This window comes from Morone saxatilis, unplaced genomic scaffold, assembly GCF_004916995.1.
Source record: "Morone saxatilis isolate NCDOM2014 unplaced genomic scaffold, NCSU_SB_2.0 Contig12, whole genome shotgun sequence".
NCBI lineage: Eukaryota > Metazoa > Chordata > Actinopteri > Moronidae > Morone > Morone saxatilis.
In genome coordinates, this window is record NW_023339674.1 from 21,386,789 (window position 1) to 21,399,746 (window position 12,958).

Below are 12,958 nucleotides of genomic sequence, written 5' to 3' on the forward strand. Positions count from 1 at the left end.
CTCTGATTATGCTTCTGTGCTTTTAGTTAAGTAAAACTTTGAATGCAAGACATGCACTCCTAACAGAGTATTTTTTATCTTTATCTTAATTCTCCTTTCACCACTCTCACTGTATAAGAAACTGGGATGCACCATTAGGATGCACTTACCATAAGTAAATGATAGTGTTCAACTGCCATCTAGTGGTGACATTACATCACAGTTGCTACAAAATTCATTACTACATACATTTGAAGGTTGAAAAGACACATCTAAACCAATTCCTTTCTCATATTTGATCAAACACAAACACAATTACTGACCAATTAAAATGTCTCACTGTAGCACTATCACATTTTAAAAATCTATTCTTTGAAGCCCCTTGTTTTTATTTATGTCTGCTTCTCCCCAATGACAGTATCACCTCCTCACAGATGTTTGTGAGAGACAGATGACAGAAGACAGACGCATCCGAAGATGCATCCGAAGACATGGTAGTGTGTTCATTTAGTGTAAGTGAAGTTAAGTAAAGACGCATGACCGCCGGAGGTCAAACCACAGACACAAGACAGTTCCTACATACTTAATAGTTGTACTTGTATTCTGTGAGGCTGTTGTTATTCCAGCTCTTAAATCCACCAGATCTTTCTTTTTTCTTTCCCTCTCCCTCTAATGTTCCTTTCCTCCATCCCTGTTCAGGGTGGGGGTGTTCAGCACCGAGGCCAGTCAGACACGAGATTGGCGTCAGGTTTGATTGCCTGTTTCCGTGAGAATATCAAATCTAAGCAAAGTGTAACAAGTCCCAGCGGAGCAGTAACCTTCGAAACTCACACCTGCATCCACGGCACTTTACCCTGCCAGTGCTACTCTGTACTGTAAATGAATGGCTGTTATTCACATTAATCACATCATCCAGATGTGTTTTTACACGAAGCATTCCAGCATCCAGGCAGAGCTCCCTTTTGAGGACATGAAGCAAGTTAGGTTCGCCACAGTGCACCTCCTGACAAAGCAAACCATGTAATCACAGCACAGATTGACATTTCTACTTAGCAGCTGAGAGATTCTTCAATCTGAAATGTAAATAGATTCCTTTTTGCCAAGCAGAGCAAACCCTTCAAAACCCATTGACATCTAGTTGATCTCCCCTTACTTGAGAAAGAGAAAAGGTCATGACAGCCTTGGAGGCTTTAATGATGTGTTAAAAACAATTCTGTGGAAAACTATGAACCAAATCACCTCAGTCTGGGCTCTGCTTTTGTGTCCCTGCTCTTTCAAGATCATGAAAGGCAGGGCACATGATTAAGCCAGGTCTGGACTGCTCGTTAGAAAGCACCTATGCTGATTTCATGAGTAAAATATTACAGAGCTGGATGTTTTGTGCACTGCAACTGGTCGTTGAGGCATTTGATCTACCTCCCAGTGTCTATTGATTGATGTCTATTGAAATTAGTTCATTAACACAGGCGCCAACCTTTGTAAGAACCTGGCTATTCTGAAGAGAGCACATCAAACCATTTGACTTACAAGCATTCTTAATCAACCGTTGCTTTTGATAGCCCAGATGTGCAACGGATGACAAAGCAGGAAGTGGAAAGTCTGGACAAATGTCTGCATTGGGAAAAAGAGAGTCCAAATACGAAGTCGTTTTTCTTTATTTGATATGATAGTTGTCATAGAGAAAGGAAGTATTTATCTATGGTATCTCTGGCAGAGGATTTGGTCACTTGATGTCTGATCTCACTTGAACGGGGAAGAAGATCAGGAGTTACGCCTGTTTGCTCCTCAGCACCCATTGGGCAGTTGCCTGCAGCCAGCCCTCGCTGTGACCTCACATACTCGATAGTGCCAAGGAAATTGTCCCCCGAGCGTTACAGCACGGCTGAGAATGGTGAATGAAAGAGGGTGGGGTCGGGTTATCCATGTGGTGCACTTAAAATTATTCACACAACATTTTGCACTGATGTATGAAGCCACAGTCATGAGTCTTTCCCTCTACCTCTGTTTTGTCCCTCCTGTCATAAATTGTGAGGTTCTCCTGTGCAAAACCTGCATCCTGCTCCATTCCAGATGTGTTTTTAATGGCCTCTCTGGGCCACAGACAACTCTGCCTCTCTTGGAGATACAGAGGCCTTGTCGACCTGCAGTGACTCCTCAGTTGAAGGGTGACTTGACAATCATAGCCTAGGATGACTGGTAACAAGAAAGAGCTGTTTTGTAACCGAGTACATTCTCACTTGCCCCATCTGTGTGTGTTTGTTTTTTTGTCCCCTGCCTTGATTTTTTACACTCAATTTTAATATTGCCTTTGATTTAAACACTGCAGCCTGGTCACTCATAACCATGTCGTCATGTGCTGTGATATACAGCCCCATTAATATTCTCCCTCTGGTCTGGCTATGGGACAAGGGCGGGTACTCATCATGCTCAAGCTCCAGAAACTCAACTCTTGCCAGTATTGAGCACATTAAAAACGTCCAGAGGAAACATCACACGGTCCAATGGCGTCAAGTCAGACTTCTTCCACTAAACTGGAAACTTTGGATTTGCTGCTGAGTCTGTTTAGGGCGAGATCCAGCTACAACTACTGTCTTTCCAGTTTGGGCCATGAATTGAGATCTCACTTCTAGCACCTGCTGAAACCTTGTCGAATGGTGGTTTTCATCATTTTGCTACCAGAAGACAGCTAAATCTGGCTGTAGAAGCTTAGTGCCCTCTCGCTGTCAAATGAAAATTCATTGTCTGGTGCTTTATTGTGTTACTGTCAATAGAAGAGACAGAACAGCCATTTTCAACCTTTTCTCTCTCTCTCTATCTCCACCCATCCACAGTTTAGGGTCAGTCTGTCTATGACCATAGCTGACCACAGCACACCTAAGTAAACAACCCCCTCACCAGGCTCACAGGAGCTGAGACAGACTCTACAGGCTCCCTCCCAGTTATATCATGGTAGCAGGACCTGGCCTGTGTCCCAGGAGCCAGGACCTCTCTGAACCGCTGCAGACCAGACAAGACGCTCATTGTGTGGGAATGTGATGATGAGGCATGGCGGAAGTTTCCATGACATGGGTTTCTGCATATTCTACACATTTCTATTCCAAATATATTCTCCAAGTCTCTCAGTGTTGCTAATGCAAGGGTTAACAAAGGATATTTTGTATTTTTGTGAGGAAGCACATGGATTTGGATGTGTGCCTCTGGAGAAATGGCATATAAGTGTGGGGTTTATGTTTAAGTGGAATGACACTGATATCAAAACACATATTGCCACATAATGTGTGTGGGTAAAAGCATAAGATGATATCTGAGCGATGCCATTCAATGAATTCAAGATATTTTGTTCTTGACACAAAATCACAGTCCATGCCGCATCCTCTGGTGTGGGATGCTAATCACTGCAGCTACAAACCCACCGTGTAATCTTTCATCAGTGTCAGCACAGACGAATGCTGTTCAGCTGTGCATTGTCACTAGTAGAATACAATTTACATCTAATCTACTTAACAAATTCACTTATTCTCTATTCAGTAATTCTGATAGCAGTACTATATCTCATTTATAGGCCACAGAGATGGTCAGTGAACTGTAAGGCTGTTCTTAAAGACTCTGAGGTCATGGGGGTTTAGTTTCTGCTCTGTAGAGCAAATGCCAGATTTTAGATATTAGATATGGTTAGAAGAGCCGGCAGTATAATTGGTTGGCCTGGTGAGGCAGGACTGGGCAATGCCTGGAGATAGGGAGACCTAATTAAAAGGCTGAGAATACTAAAACAATTCATAAAGGCATCACGACTGGGATGTTGCTGCTGGGATTCCCTCAAGGATTTCATTCAGTTGTAAACATGCTGGTGCACTCGCACACACAGATGATGCACAATAATGAAGATGGCTGTTCACTTAAAAAGTACACTATCTAGATAAACTTTAGGCTTGTAGCATGTCTTTTCAGCGTATAACTACTTTGAAATTTTGCACATAATTATTTTGTTACTTAAAAGTGTGCAGAAGTATATATAATATTACATCTTTTGTTTTTTATGTGTTACTGTAATATATGTTCATACAACTCACTATTCAGAAATTTAAGTTGCAGATACTGAGGTGTTTTTAACCCTCGGGTTAACTTTCATGATGGAGTAGCAGCACCATCTACTGTGAAAACAGGGTAGTAATAATACTGTGATGTCAGAAAATGTAAATTGGGGGAATTATTGAGCCTATTTTGGAAAAATAACTACAGTGGAATCCTTTGAAAGCCCAAAATACAAGAAAGAACAGCATTCATGATTATAAAATAAGGAGTTTAATTGTAATTTCTCTAATTGCATTCCAACATCGGATATACTGTCTCTTTAAACTATAATTTTGCTGATTAGACATTCATGGTTCAGTTTTTTGGTAAGTAAAGCAGCCATTCTTAACTGTGTTAAAAGGTACTGGCAGGTGTTGCTACACTGCTGGTATGGCTACAGAACAATTCATCTGTCAATAATAAATACAATTTAAAAGAAAATGAAAACTAAAGGTTTATCATTTATTCTTTTAAAAAAGCAATCATAAAAGGCACAGTCAAAGAATATATTCATCACACATCAAATCAAATCATAGGTAAATCAACATGAATTTATCCTATAGCATTGGCTATCATTTCTAAATCCAAACGATCCAGGGGAAAATTAAGTTCAGTAGTTTTGGATATGATAATGTTGAAAATTAGGAAAAAAAGAATAATTGTCATATTGAATGCATACAGACATTTTCTGCAAAATAAGTTATTGGCCCTATTCTTGTACACAATAACACTTTTAAAATTGATTAAAAAATATATTTCAGACTTAAAAAGCAAAACCATCTCTAGTTTTTTTTTGTCATAAACATTTCATGTTATGTTACGCTGTAATGTTCCTAAACCTTACTGTGCTAACCCTTACTTCACCTAAAAGTTTCAAAATATAAAACAACAGCACCAAAAAATAAAAACAATAAACTTAAAAAACACAGCAAGCATTAAGACTAAAAATCACAACGACCAATATCAGTCACTCAAGTACTGGAGGAGTTTTAGTTAGCACTGATCATTAGCACCATACTGTATGTCACAACACGGCCAAAGAAATCTGCTACATAGATGTTGACTTTGAAAAGTGAAGAGAGGAGTAAAGGTTGAATATTTTTGCTAATGTTCTCTGTCAAACTAAGAAAGTGCTACTGTGCAGGTCGAGTCTTAAAAATGTACTTTTAAGTTTCTGATGATCACTAAAACACTGTTAGTATTATCTATCAAAACCTTAGTCACAGAGTAAATATAGTAAACTAAGACATCTGTTAGCTGCCAGGCTATTTTGCATTATCTATAATGTACTGACCTCTAGTTAGTGTCAATGTGCCTTTAAACTGCCCTCCGACAATGTAAACTCTGAGCAGCCTTTGGGTGGTACAGTATCTAAGGATGGTATTGCTTTATTTGGTGGAAGCATACGTGTAACCATACTGTACAGATTAAATCTGAGTTGAAAATACCTGAAACTTTATTTCACTGACATCAAGTACAGGTGTGGACATAGGGGCCACAGTTCACAGGCGACTTGCTGTGAGACGTTCAGGAGACAGACTTCTTTTGCTGTTAAATGCCTAAAAAAAGATAAGGATGTTGATTATATTTACAACTTTTGAATAAAACAAAAATAAAAATACAAAAAATAGATTTTGAACTACATACCCTTAGGGCCAGTGGTGTGCATGCATGTTGTAAAGTGGAAAGAGTGATACTATGAGTTTGATCATGAATCTGAAGTTTATGAGTAGCTGAGCAAACCCAACAAAAATCACTATGTGAACAAACCCCCAAACAGTGGCTATCTTTCTGTGTTTGGTTGCACTGTCAAGCCTTATAGAGACTTACAAGACTGCGACTTGGGCTGAGAGAGCGAGAGCGTACGGGGCTGGCACTTCTGCTCCGGCTTCTGCTCCACTGCAAAAACAGACGTGTCGCCATTAAACACAAAAGCCTTTTCATGTGCTGTCATGCTCTTACATTACTCTCCAGAGCAACAATGAATGATGATATTTTATGAAGTATTATTCAGTCATTACCAGAGCACCTCTTCTCGTCACAGCCTCGCCCTTCACTATCACAGCATCTCCTTCCAACAAGGCCGGCCACACATGGTACAACACCAGCGGAGCAGTGAACTCGGAGTCATAGCTGCGACGATACCTGTCAGACGCAGAGGTGAGGGGAAAACAGTGAGGGAGAGCTGGGAGTATTTATGTGTGTGAGTGTCATCGAAGTGTTGAGGGCGGCATCTAGTGGTAGAGATGGTAAATAACCAATAAAAAAAGTGACAGGCGGCAGTTCATGGGGTGGTGTTTTACAATGACTGTCGGGAAATGTAGCACTACAATACATCAAAACTGACCAAATGAACACCGCAGCTTTACCTAATTCCTGTAAAAGAACAAACTTTTAGAAATAATTCAGACACAGTACTGCACAAAGGACTGACTTGATGTCGTTGTAAAGTTCTCCATCGCTGGCAAAGGCCAAGTCAAGTGGGGGGTCCAGTGTCTGCATGGCAAAGGCCACCCTGCACGTGTCCCTGATCATGGCACTAATGAGGATAAAGTCCACCTCTGGCGGGAAAGAGATCCGAGGGTTCACATTCATGGCATTGATCACATCCTGGGGAGTAAAATACACAGTCTCAGTATCAAACTTTATTTGTTCATAAATGCTGCAGAGGACACATGGGAGAAGTATTTGATCCTACATTGACGCTGGCCTGAACATCGTAGAGGTCCAGGTTTCTGACAATGTAGTCCACAGCTGCATCCTCCAGACTTTCCGGCCCAAAGTGGGATGGGGACAACGTCTTTCTCACACGCAGCTTGAACTGACGATAAGCCAGTTTTGCTGTCTTAAAGGATTCCTGAGACATGATAACATGAAAAAATATACCAGCCAATCATATACAACCCTGATTAAATCAATCAACTAGGCTGTCCAAATAAACAAGACTTGGGACTAATTTTCTCTGCCTTCACTTGCCAATCTCTGCAGGTGGCTCTACAATAAATACAGTCTTACCACGACAGCAATGAAGATGATTTTCTGGACCATCTCTAAGTCTGAAATGTAGCGTCGAAGCAGGGTCTGGGCCTCCAGACGCTCCACAGCATACAGGTCACTGAAACGTGATACGAGGCGTGCGTGGCGTGAGGAGTTAGTGAGCTGGGCTCTGGTGGGAGACTCACTCCTCATGGGGCTGGAAGAGCGACTGAGCCTGGGCAAAGGGCTTGGAGAACGACTTCTCACCAGCCTGGGGAGACGGAGAGAGAAACATAAAAAGCACATTATCACTGTTTGTATACAGTATATACATTATATGCACTTGTGTGTTGGGTGCAGCTGTACCTCTCCTGCAGCATGGCCTTCTCTGTGCTCAGGTAGGACACTTCATCTCTCAGCAAGCGAATCTGCCGTTCATAGTCATCAAGAGCATCCAGCTTCCTCTTATAAATCTCCACCTGCTCGAGTGCGGATCGCAAACTGAAACACAGACACACTTCACATCAACAGAGGAGTAGGCTACATACTGTATGTTGTATTTTAAAAATGAATACATTACAGCAACGTTTGACAGGGATCACCCACTCTGCTTTCAGTTGTAATATTTCGTCTTCAGTGGCCAGCAGAGTGGTTGCTGATTTGCTCTTTGTCTCATCCAGTTCATTCTGAGCATCGGCCAATCTGTTAGAACAAAAAACTATGTTTCATGTTTTTCATTGGCAGTGCAGGAAATTCAGCTGGGTGGGTATAAAGTGAAATAAAATGTGCAAGCAACATTTATATACATCCCCATGCCCATGGACTTGTATGAGGACATGTAATATTTCAGTTATCTAAACATGAGCTATGCAAGTTAAGGTAGGAAACCCCAGCTGGCTGCAGTCCACTTCTACTCTGTCTTATTTCTCTTAGACTCACTCTGCTCTGACAGAGTCCAGCTGCCGGCGAGTGGAGCACAGCTCAGTGTCCATCTTCAGCATGTCGCTATCATGGGAAGCAGAGAGCTCCCTGATCCTTCTGTTCTTTTCCACTGAATCCTGATAATAACAAATGATGATAGAGTACAAGGGATATACAGTAACCAGGCTGAAGATCTTTATGTATTTTCTGTCAATGCCGTAGTGTTACACTGGATAATGTCTCATTACTAAATCCATTAACATTCGGTGTTATTAAGCCTACAGTAACATATTATATCACCTGGATGAGCTGTAGACTGGTGTCATCAGTGACCGAGGGCCTCGCCATTGAGAAACAGGTTCCAAGCCACGGCAGCAAGCGCATTTTGAGAGTTTCCACTCCAGCATAGTGTCCACCTGAGTGAGTGTTGAAAGGTTTGTGAGTAATTACAAGCTGGTCCTATACTTCCAATGTAAAGCTTACCTTCAGTAGCTGTGAGGTTGAGGATGGCGAACAGTTGGCCCTGGATCTTGGAGGTTAGTTCAATCAGCTCACAACATCTATTTAGATTCTGGTCACAGGAAATAACCTGGAGGGTAAATATGAGTCAATGAGTCCATTTTTACATAAAAAACTATAAAGCCACTTGAAATTATAAAATAGCTTGTTCTTTTCTGTTGTGCTCTCTATATATTTATATACATATATATATATATGCTATAGCTAAATATGACATGGTGTTAAAGTGCAATAGTCCTATCTATCCAAGAGAAGCAACAGGTAGCTAACGTTAGCCCACTTTCGTTGCAAGACACTATGACACAGCAAAAGGTTTAATGCCATTCAGTGACTGTTTTGTACATTTGTAGTGTAACCAGTCCGTAATCACTATATTTACATAGTGTCACTCTTTCTTTCACTCTATAAATTTGGACAAATGATTTCCAGTCACTCTGCAGCGCGCTGTTCTGTGTACAGGAAGTAACAGGACGTGAACCATCAGTGAGGTAAAAGATCTTTGGAGTAGTCCGACAGTAGCCATGGCGACTGGCGTCCATAGCAACCAAACTCTACGGGGAAATCAATGTAATCTAAACAAGTGCATTCCTTCACTGTAGTGTTTTAAATGATGCATGCGTTTCCAACCACTGCTCCTCAACTGCGTTATCCGTAGATAACGTAATAATAATAATGGGTACAGAACAAATGAAACAATCACCAGTCGACGGTAGTAAACAAAGCCACCTATAATTTCTAGAGGAGGAGGGAATAAGTTACCTCCAACGCTTTGACTCGACTTCAACTGTATGCTACACACATATAATATTTAGCCACCAGCTACTTGATGAGATAACCATCGTGGAGGTGATAGCTAAGGTGGCCGAGGGCACTGATGAAGTGCTTTGGTCAGATTTGGGTCGGTCATTACTTATTAATGAACTTACATGGTAGTCTTTGTGCCAGCTCTCAAGCTTGTCCTGTAAGACGCTGAAGGAAGATGTGTTGGTCAGTCTCCTCAGATTGTCGGCCATGTCCGTCCACAATAACTACCCTAATAGGTTTAAAATGCCCCGGGAGGAGGACAACAGCCGGGGGGGTATAATCTCTGAGGGAAGTGCAGTAAAAATTCCTGTCCTGGCAGCTTTCTCCACCTACGACACAGATGCCAAGCACCGCCTCAGTTGTGGCAACCAAGGAGACGAGGCGACAACCAAACCCCGGTGTTTTAAATAAATAACTGGTGACGGATGAACAGAGAGCCCTCTCAGTCAGTGCTCTGCAGGCTCTGCTCTCCCGTGGTGTAAATACTGTAATGTCATACTGTCAAACGACACCAAAGGCCGGCAGAGCAAACCTTCTGTGACACAGATATATGCTGATGTTTCCGCCCAGGTGAGCTGTGTTGGATCAAATCCGATTATAATACAGGAGCCCACACTAAAGTTGACATACTAAAGTTGACATACTAAATTGCATTACATGTGCACGGAGTGTTTGGTAGATTATAGGCCCAAGTCATACTATGCTAAGGCTAAAAGGTAAACTACATAAGTCTATCATTTCAGATTTGGTTTAAACAATAACACTTAAATAATAATTGGGGCACTAATATCTACACAAATCAGTTTGGCTTTGCACCGAGGTGTTTTAATAAAGAGACAGATGCTCGGACTACACATTGAGCTGTGAAAAACATTCCTTTTTATTACTTTATTTCTTTTTTCAACCGAATACAGTTTGTGTTTCATTGTTAATAAAAAAGGAGAGCTGATGTTATGGCCCACCTGGCAGTTTACCTATGGAAAATATGAATGGACATGTTTTTCTATTTTAGGATCCTTCTGTCATTGGCTGGTTGAACTGGTTGGAATGTACCATCTTTAATTGTCATAGAAATGTTCTTTTTTTTTTTAGCTCGCTCAGTGCAAATAATAATGCCCTCGGTTTGTTCTCGTTCGTAATAAGGTAACCTTTTTTATTCGTGAGTAAGTATCTTCCTCTCAGTCTCTCCCAACACTTACAGTTGTTTCGCCTTCCACTGTGGAAAGTGGTATGTTCCCTGTCACTCGGCAAGCAGGAGAGGGAGGGTCAACATGGCGTCTGAACAGGTCCGTTATATTCAATATGTGTTGTTATTCTTGCATTTTGCTAATTGCTTTTGCTGCGGTGTTTGTTAAGAGGGCAATAATATGTCTTCCCAAGTAAGCTGGTATAAGAAATATAAATGTAGTCGGCTGTGTTGTCGGCCCCACGATGATATCAGTGTGATAAACGCTGGCCTTCGTTATTATAGGGAGCGTTATGTAGACATAAAAATCCTATTACTGTAGCTGACCTGCTGTTTCACTGCAAAGTAATGTTGCGAATATAAAGAGCACAGACTCTGTCTGATAATGAGACAGTCGAGTTAATTTCTATTTTGCTGCCAAAATGAGTGCAGTTTATTTTTAGTTATGGCCACAGACAGGCAGTCGCGGGGCATTTAACTGAGAGGCATTCCTGCGCAGAGAAACAGGAGACACTGAAAATAAGTAGGACCTAAACCCTTGACTTTGATAGGACTAGGGGCAGTAAATGTAGATTTGGGCAGAGTTTCATATTCATAAAAATCTATGTTTTAATCTGAGCGAGAAACGCAAAAAAAAAAAAAATGTTGCCTGACAACTTCTTGCAGAATTACACTGATCTTCTGATCATCTATTGGAGAGGATATTTAATTTTAAAAGAACAACTCCATTATGATCTCTATAAAGGGTGTTATAAGCCTAAAAACTGTATGACTGAAACTTCTCAGAGATGGTTTTGCCTTCCAGGAGAGTTCCAACGGGCCTGTGAAGAAGTCCATGCGAGAGAAGGCTATAGAACGACGTACCATCAACAAGGAACACAACAGTAACTTCAAAGCAGGCTATGTACCCATAGAAGAAGAGCGTCTTCATAAGACAGGGCTGAGAGGACGCAAGGGAAACATGGCTGTTTGCATTGTTGTTCTCCTCTTCCTCCTCGCCTTAATTAACCTCATTGTGAGTACTGCAAGACTCATTGTACTTGTCCATCTAATGGGTCCTCTGTAGAACAAAATGGTGGTAAAGAGTTGACACAGAATGATTACAATGTGTTGTCACAGTCTTTTAAAACCGGCAACAACTCTGTCCCCCTCAGATCACTCTGGTCATATGGACAGTGATCCGGATCGGTCCCAATGGCTGCGACAGTATGGAGTTCCATGAGAGTGGCCTGCTGCGCTTCAAGCAGAAGGCGGACATGGGCATCGTTCACCCACTGCACAAGAGCACAGTGGGAGGCCGTAAGGACCAGGACTTGGTCCTGGTGGGCAACAATAATCCGGTGAGAAACACAGTGTACATTTATAGTGATGACTGAGCTTGTTACAGAGAAAATGAACTCTTCTCTTTTATTTGATGTATGTTGTTCCAGGTTGTGTTCCAGCAAGGCACTACTAAGCTGAGTGTAGAGAAGGACAAGACCTCAGTCGTCAGTGATGTTGGCATATCCTTCACAGACCCTCGCACGCAGAACACGTTCTTCAGCACAGACTTTGAAAACCATGAGTTCCATTTGCCCAAAGGAGTCAAAGTCCTAAGTGTTAAAAAGGCTTCTACTGAAAGGGTGTGTATCATGGTTATAATGTCTGATAGCTTCATTTATTATGTTAGTGTTTCACAACCTGTGTACAAAGTACTGTCAATATCCCATAATGGTCAAGTGAAATGTCATTTTTAGAAATGTTGCAAATGAATACATAACGGATTGAAAAGTCCCCAGGAACACACTGAGCTTTGTCAGTATAAAATGGAGTTAGACTCAGGTATAAATTCAGTTTTCAACACGTCAAGAGTAGAAAAAGTATGGAAATGTGAATATCCAGAGAGTTCACCAATGCTTCCTGGAGGGTTTTAGAGAATCTGAAAGAGAAGCAGGTGTGCAAAGCTGATAAATACAGATCCTAGAAGACTCAAGGCTGAGTTTACAATGGTAAAACATACAGCTGGAAGATATTTTAGCTTTAATAAATGGTGGGAAATATATTTCAAAACTTGGTCTGACATTGCATTCTATATTTTTTACATTAAGTTTATAACACACATATGTGTAATGGATAGTGGAGTCTAAAAACGTTGTTTGTAGTGTTAACAAATATCATGCTTTGTCTCTGATTTTAGATCACCAGCAGTGCAGCATCTGACCTGAACATTAAAGGTGACAGCAAGGCCATCATTCGTGGAAACGAGGGAGTCAACATCATGGGCCGGACTGTAGAGTTCAAAATGGGTGGAGGCATTGAGCTCAGGGCTGTAAGTCTGAAATGCACCAACATGTCCTGTTAATATGACTGCATATGTGACAGGGGGGTTAAGGAGTGCCTGTTTTCTACGTTGGTACAAATTCCCCAAATGTTGTTTTTGTTTTTTTGGCCTTTTTTTTATTGCCTTTATGATAGTGACAGCTGAAGATAGACAGGAAAGGGGGGTAGAGAGAGAGGGGATGA

The 12,958-nt window shown here is 41.3% G+C and overlaps 2 protein-coding genes across 2 annotated transcripts in view; one reads left to right on the top strand and one right to left on the bottom strand.

Moving 5' to 3' along the window:
• Positions 1–4,331: 4,331 nt before the first annotated feature.
• spata18 (spermatogenesis associated 18) lies at positions 4,332–10,870 on the bottom strand. The gene is made up of 12 exons (XM_035653193.1): positions 9,393–10,870; positions 8,431–8,536; positions 8,248–8,363; positions 7,966–8,084; positions 7,633–7,728; positions 7,393–7,527; positions 7,066–7,297; positions 6,749–6,907; positions 6,485–6,660; positions 6,072–6,195; positions 5,881–5,949; positions 4,332–5,609 (listed from the first exon to the last, which is right to left on the bottom strand). The coding sequence occupies exons 1-12, from the start codon at positions 9,477–9,479 to the stop codon at positions 5,553–5,555; spliced, it is 1,476 nt and encodes a 491-aa protein (XP_035509086.1). The 5' UTR covers positions 9,480–10,870; the 3' UTR covers positions 4,332–5,552.
• sgcb (sarcoglycan, beta (dystrophin-associated glycoprotein)) overlaps positions 10,457–12,958 on the top strand; it is a 3,808-nt gene continuing 1,306 nt past the window's right edge. Inside the window, exons 1-5 of the mRNA XM_035653194.1 lie at positions 10,457–10,556; positions 11,262–11,471; positions 11,611–11,796; positions 11,887–12,078; positions 12,633–12,764. Coding sequence (XP_035509087.1) covers positions 10,542–10,556; positions 11,262–11,471; positions 11,611–11,796; positions 11,887–12,078; positions 12,633–12,764 — 735 coding nt within the window. The 5' untranslated portion in view covers positions 10,457–10,541. The remainder of the gene's footprint in view (positions 10,557–11,261; positions 11,472–11,610; positions 11,797–11,886; positions 12,079–12,632; positions 12,765–12,958) is intronic.

Excerpts from the sequence above, each read along its gene's own strand:
- spata18 (XM_035653193.1), bottom strand. The coding sequence starts at position 9,479 with ATGGCCGACAATCTGAGGAGACTGACCAACACATCTTCCTTCAGCGTC. Across the intron at positions 8,537-9,392 it reads GCTGGCACAAAGACTACCAT|GTTATTTCCTGTGACCAGAA; the intron begins GTAAGTTCATTA and ends TTTACCCTCCAG. Across the intron at positions 7,528-7,632 it reads ATATTACAACTGAAAGCAGA|TTTGCGATCCGCACTCGAGC; the intron begins GTGGGTGATCCC and ends TCTGTGTTTCAG.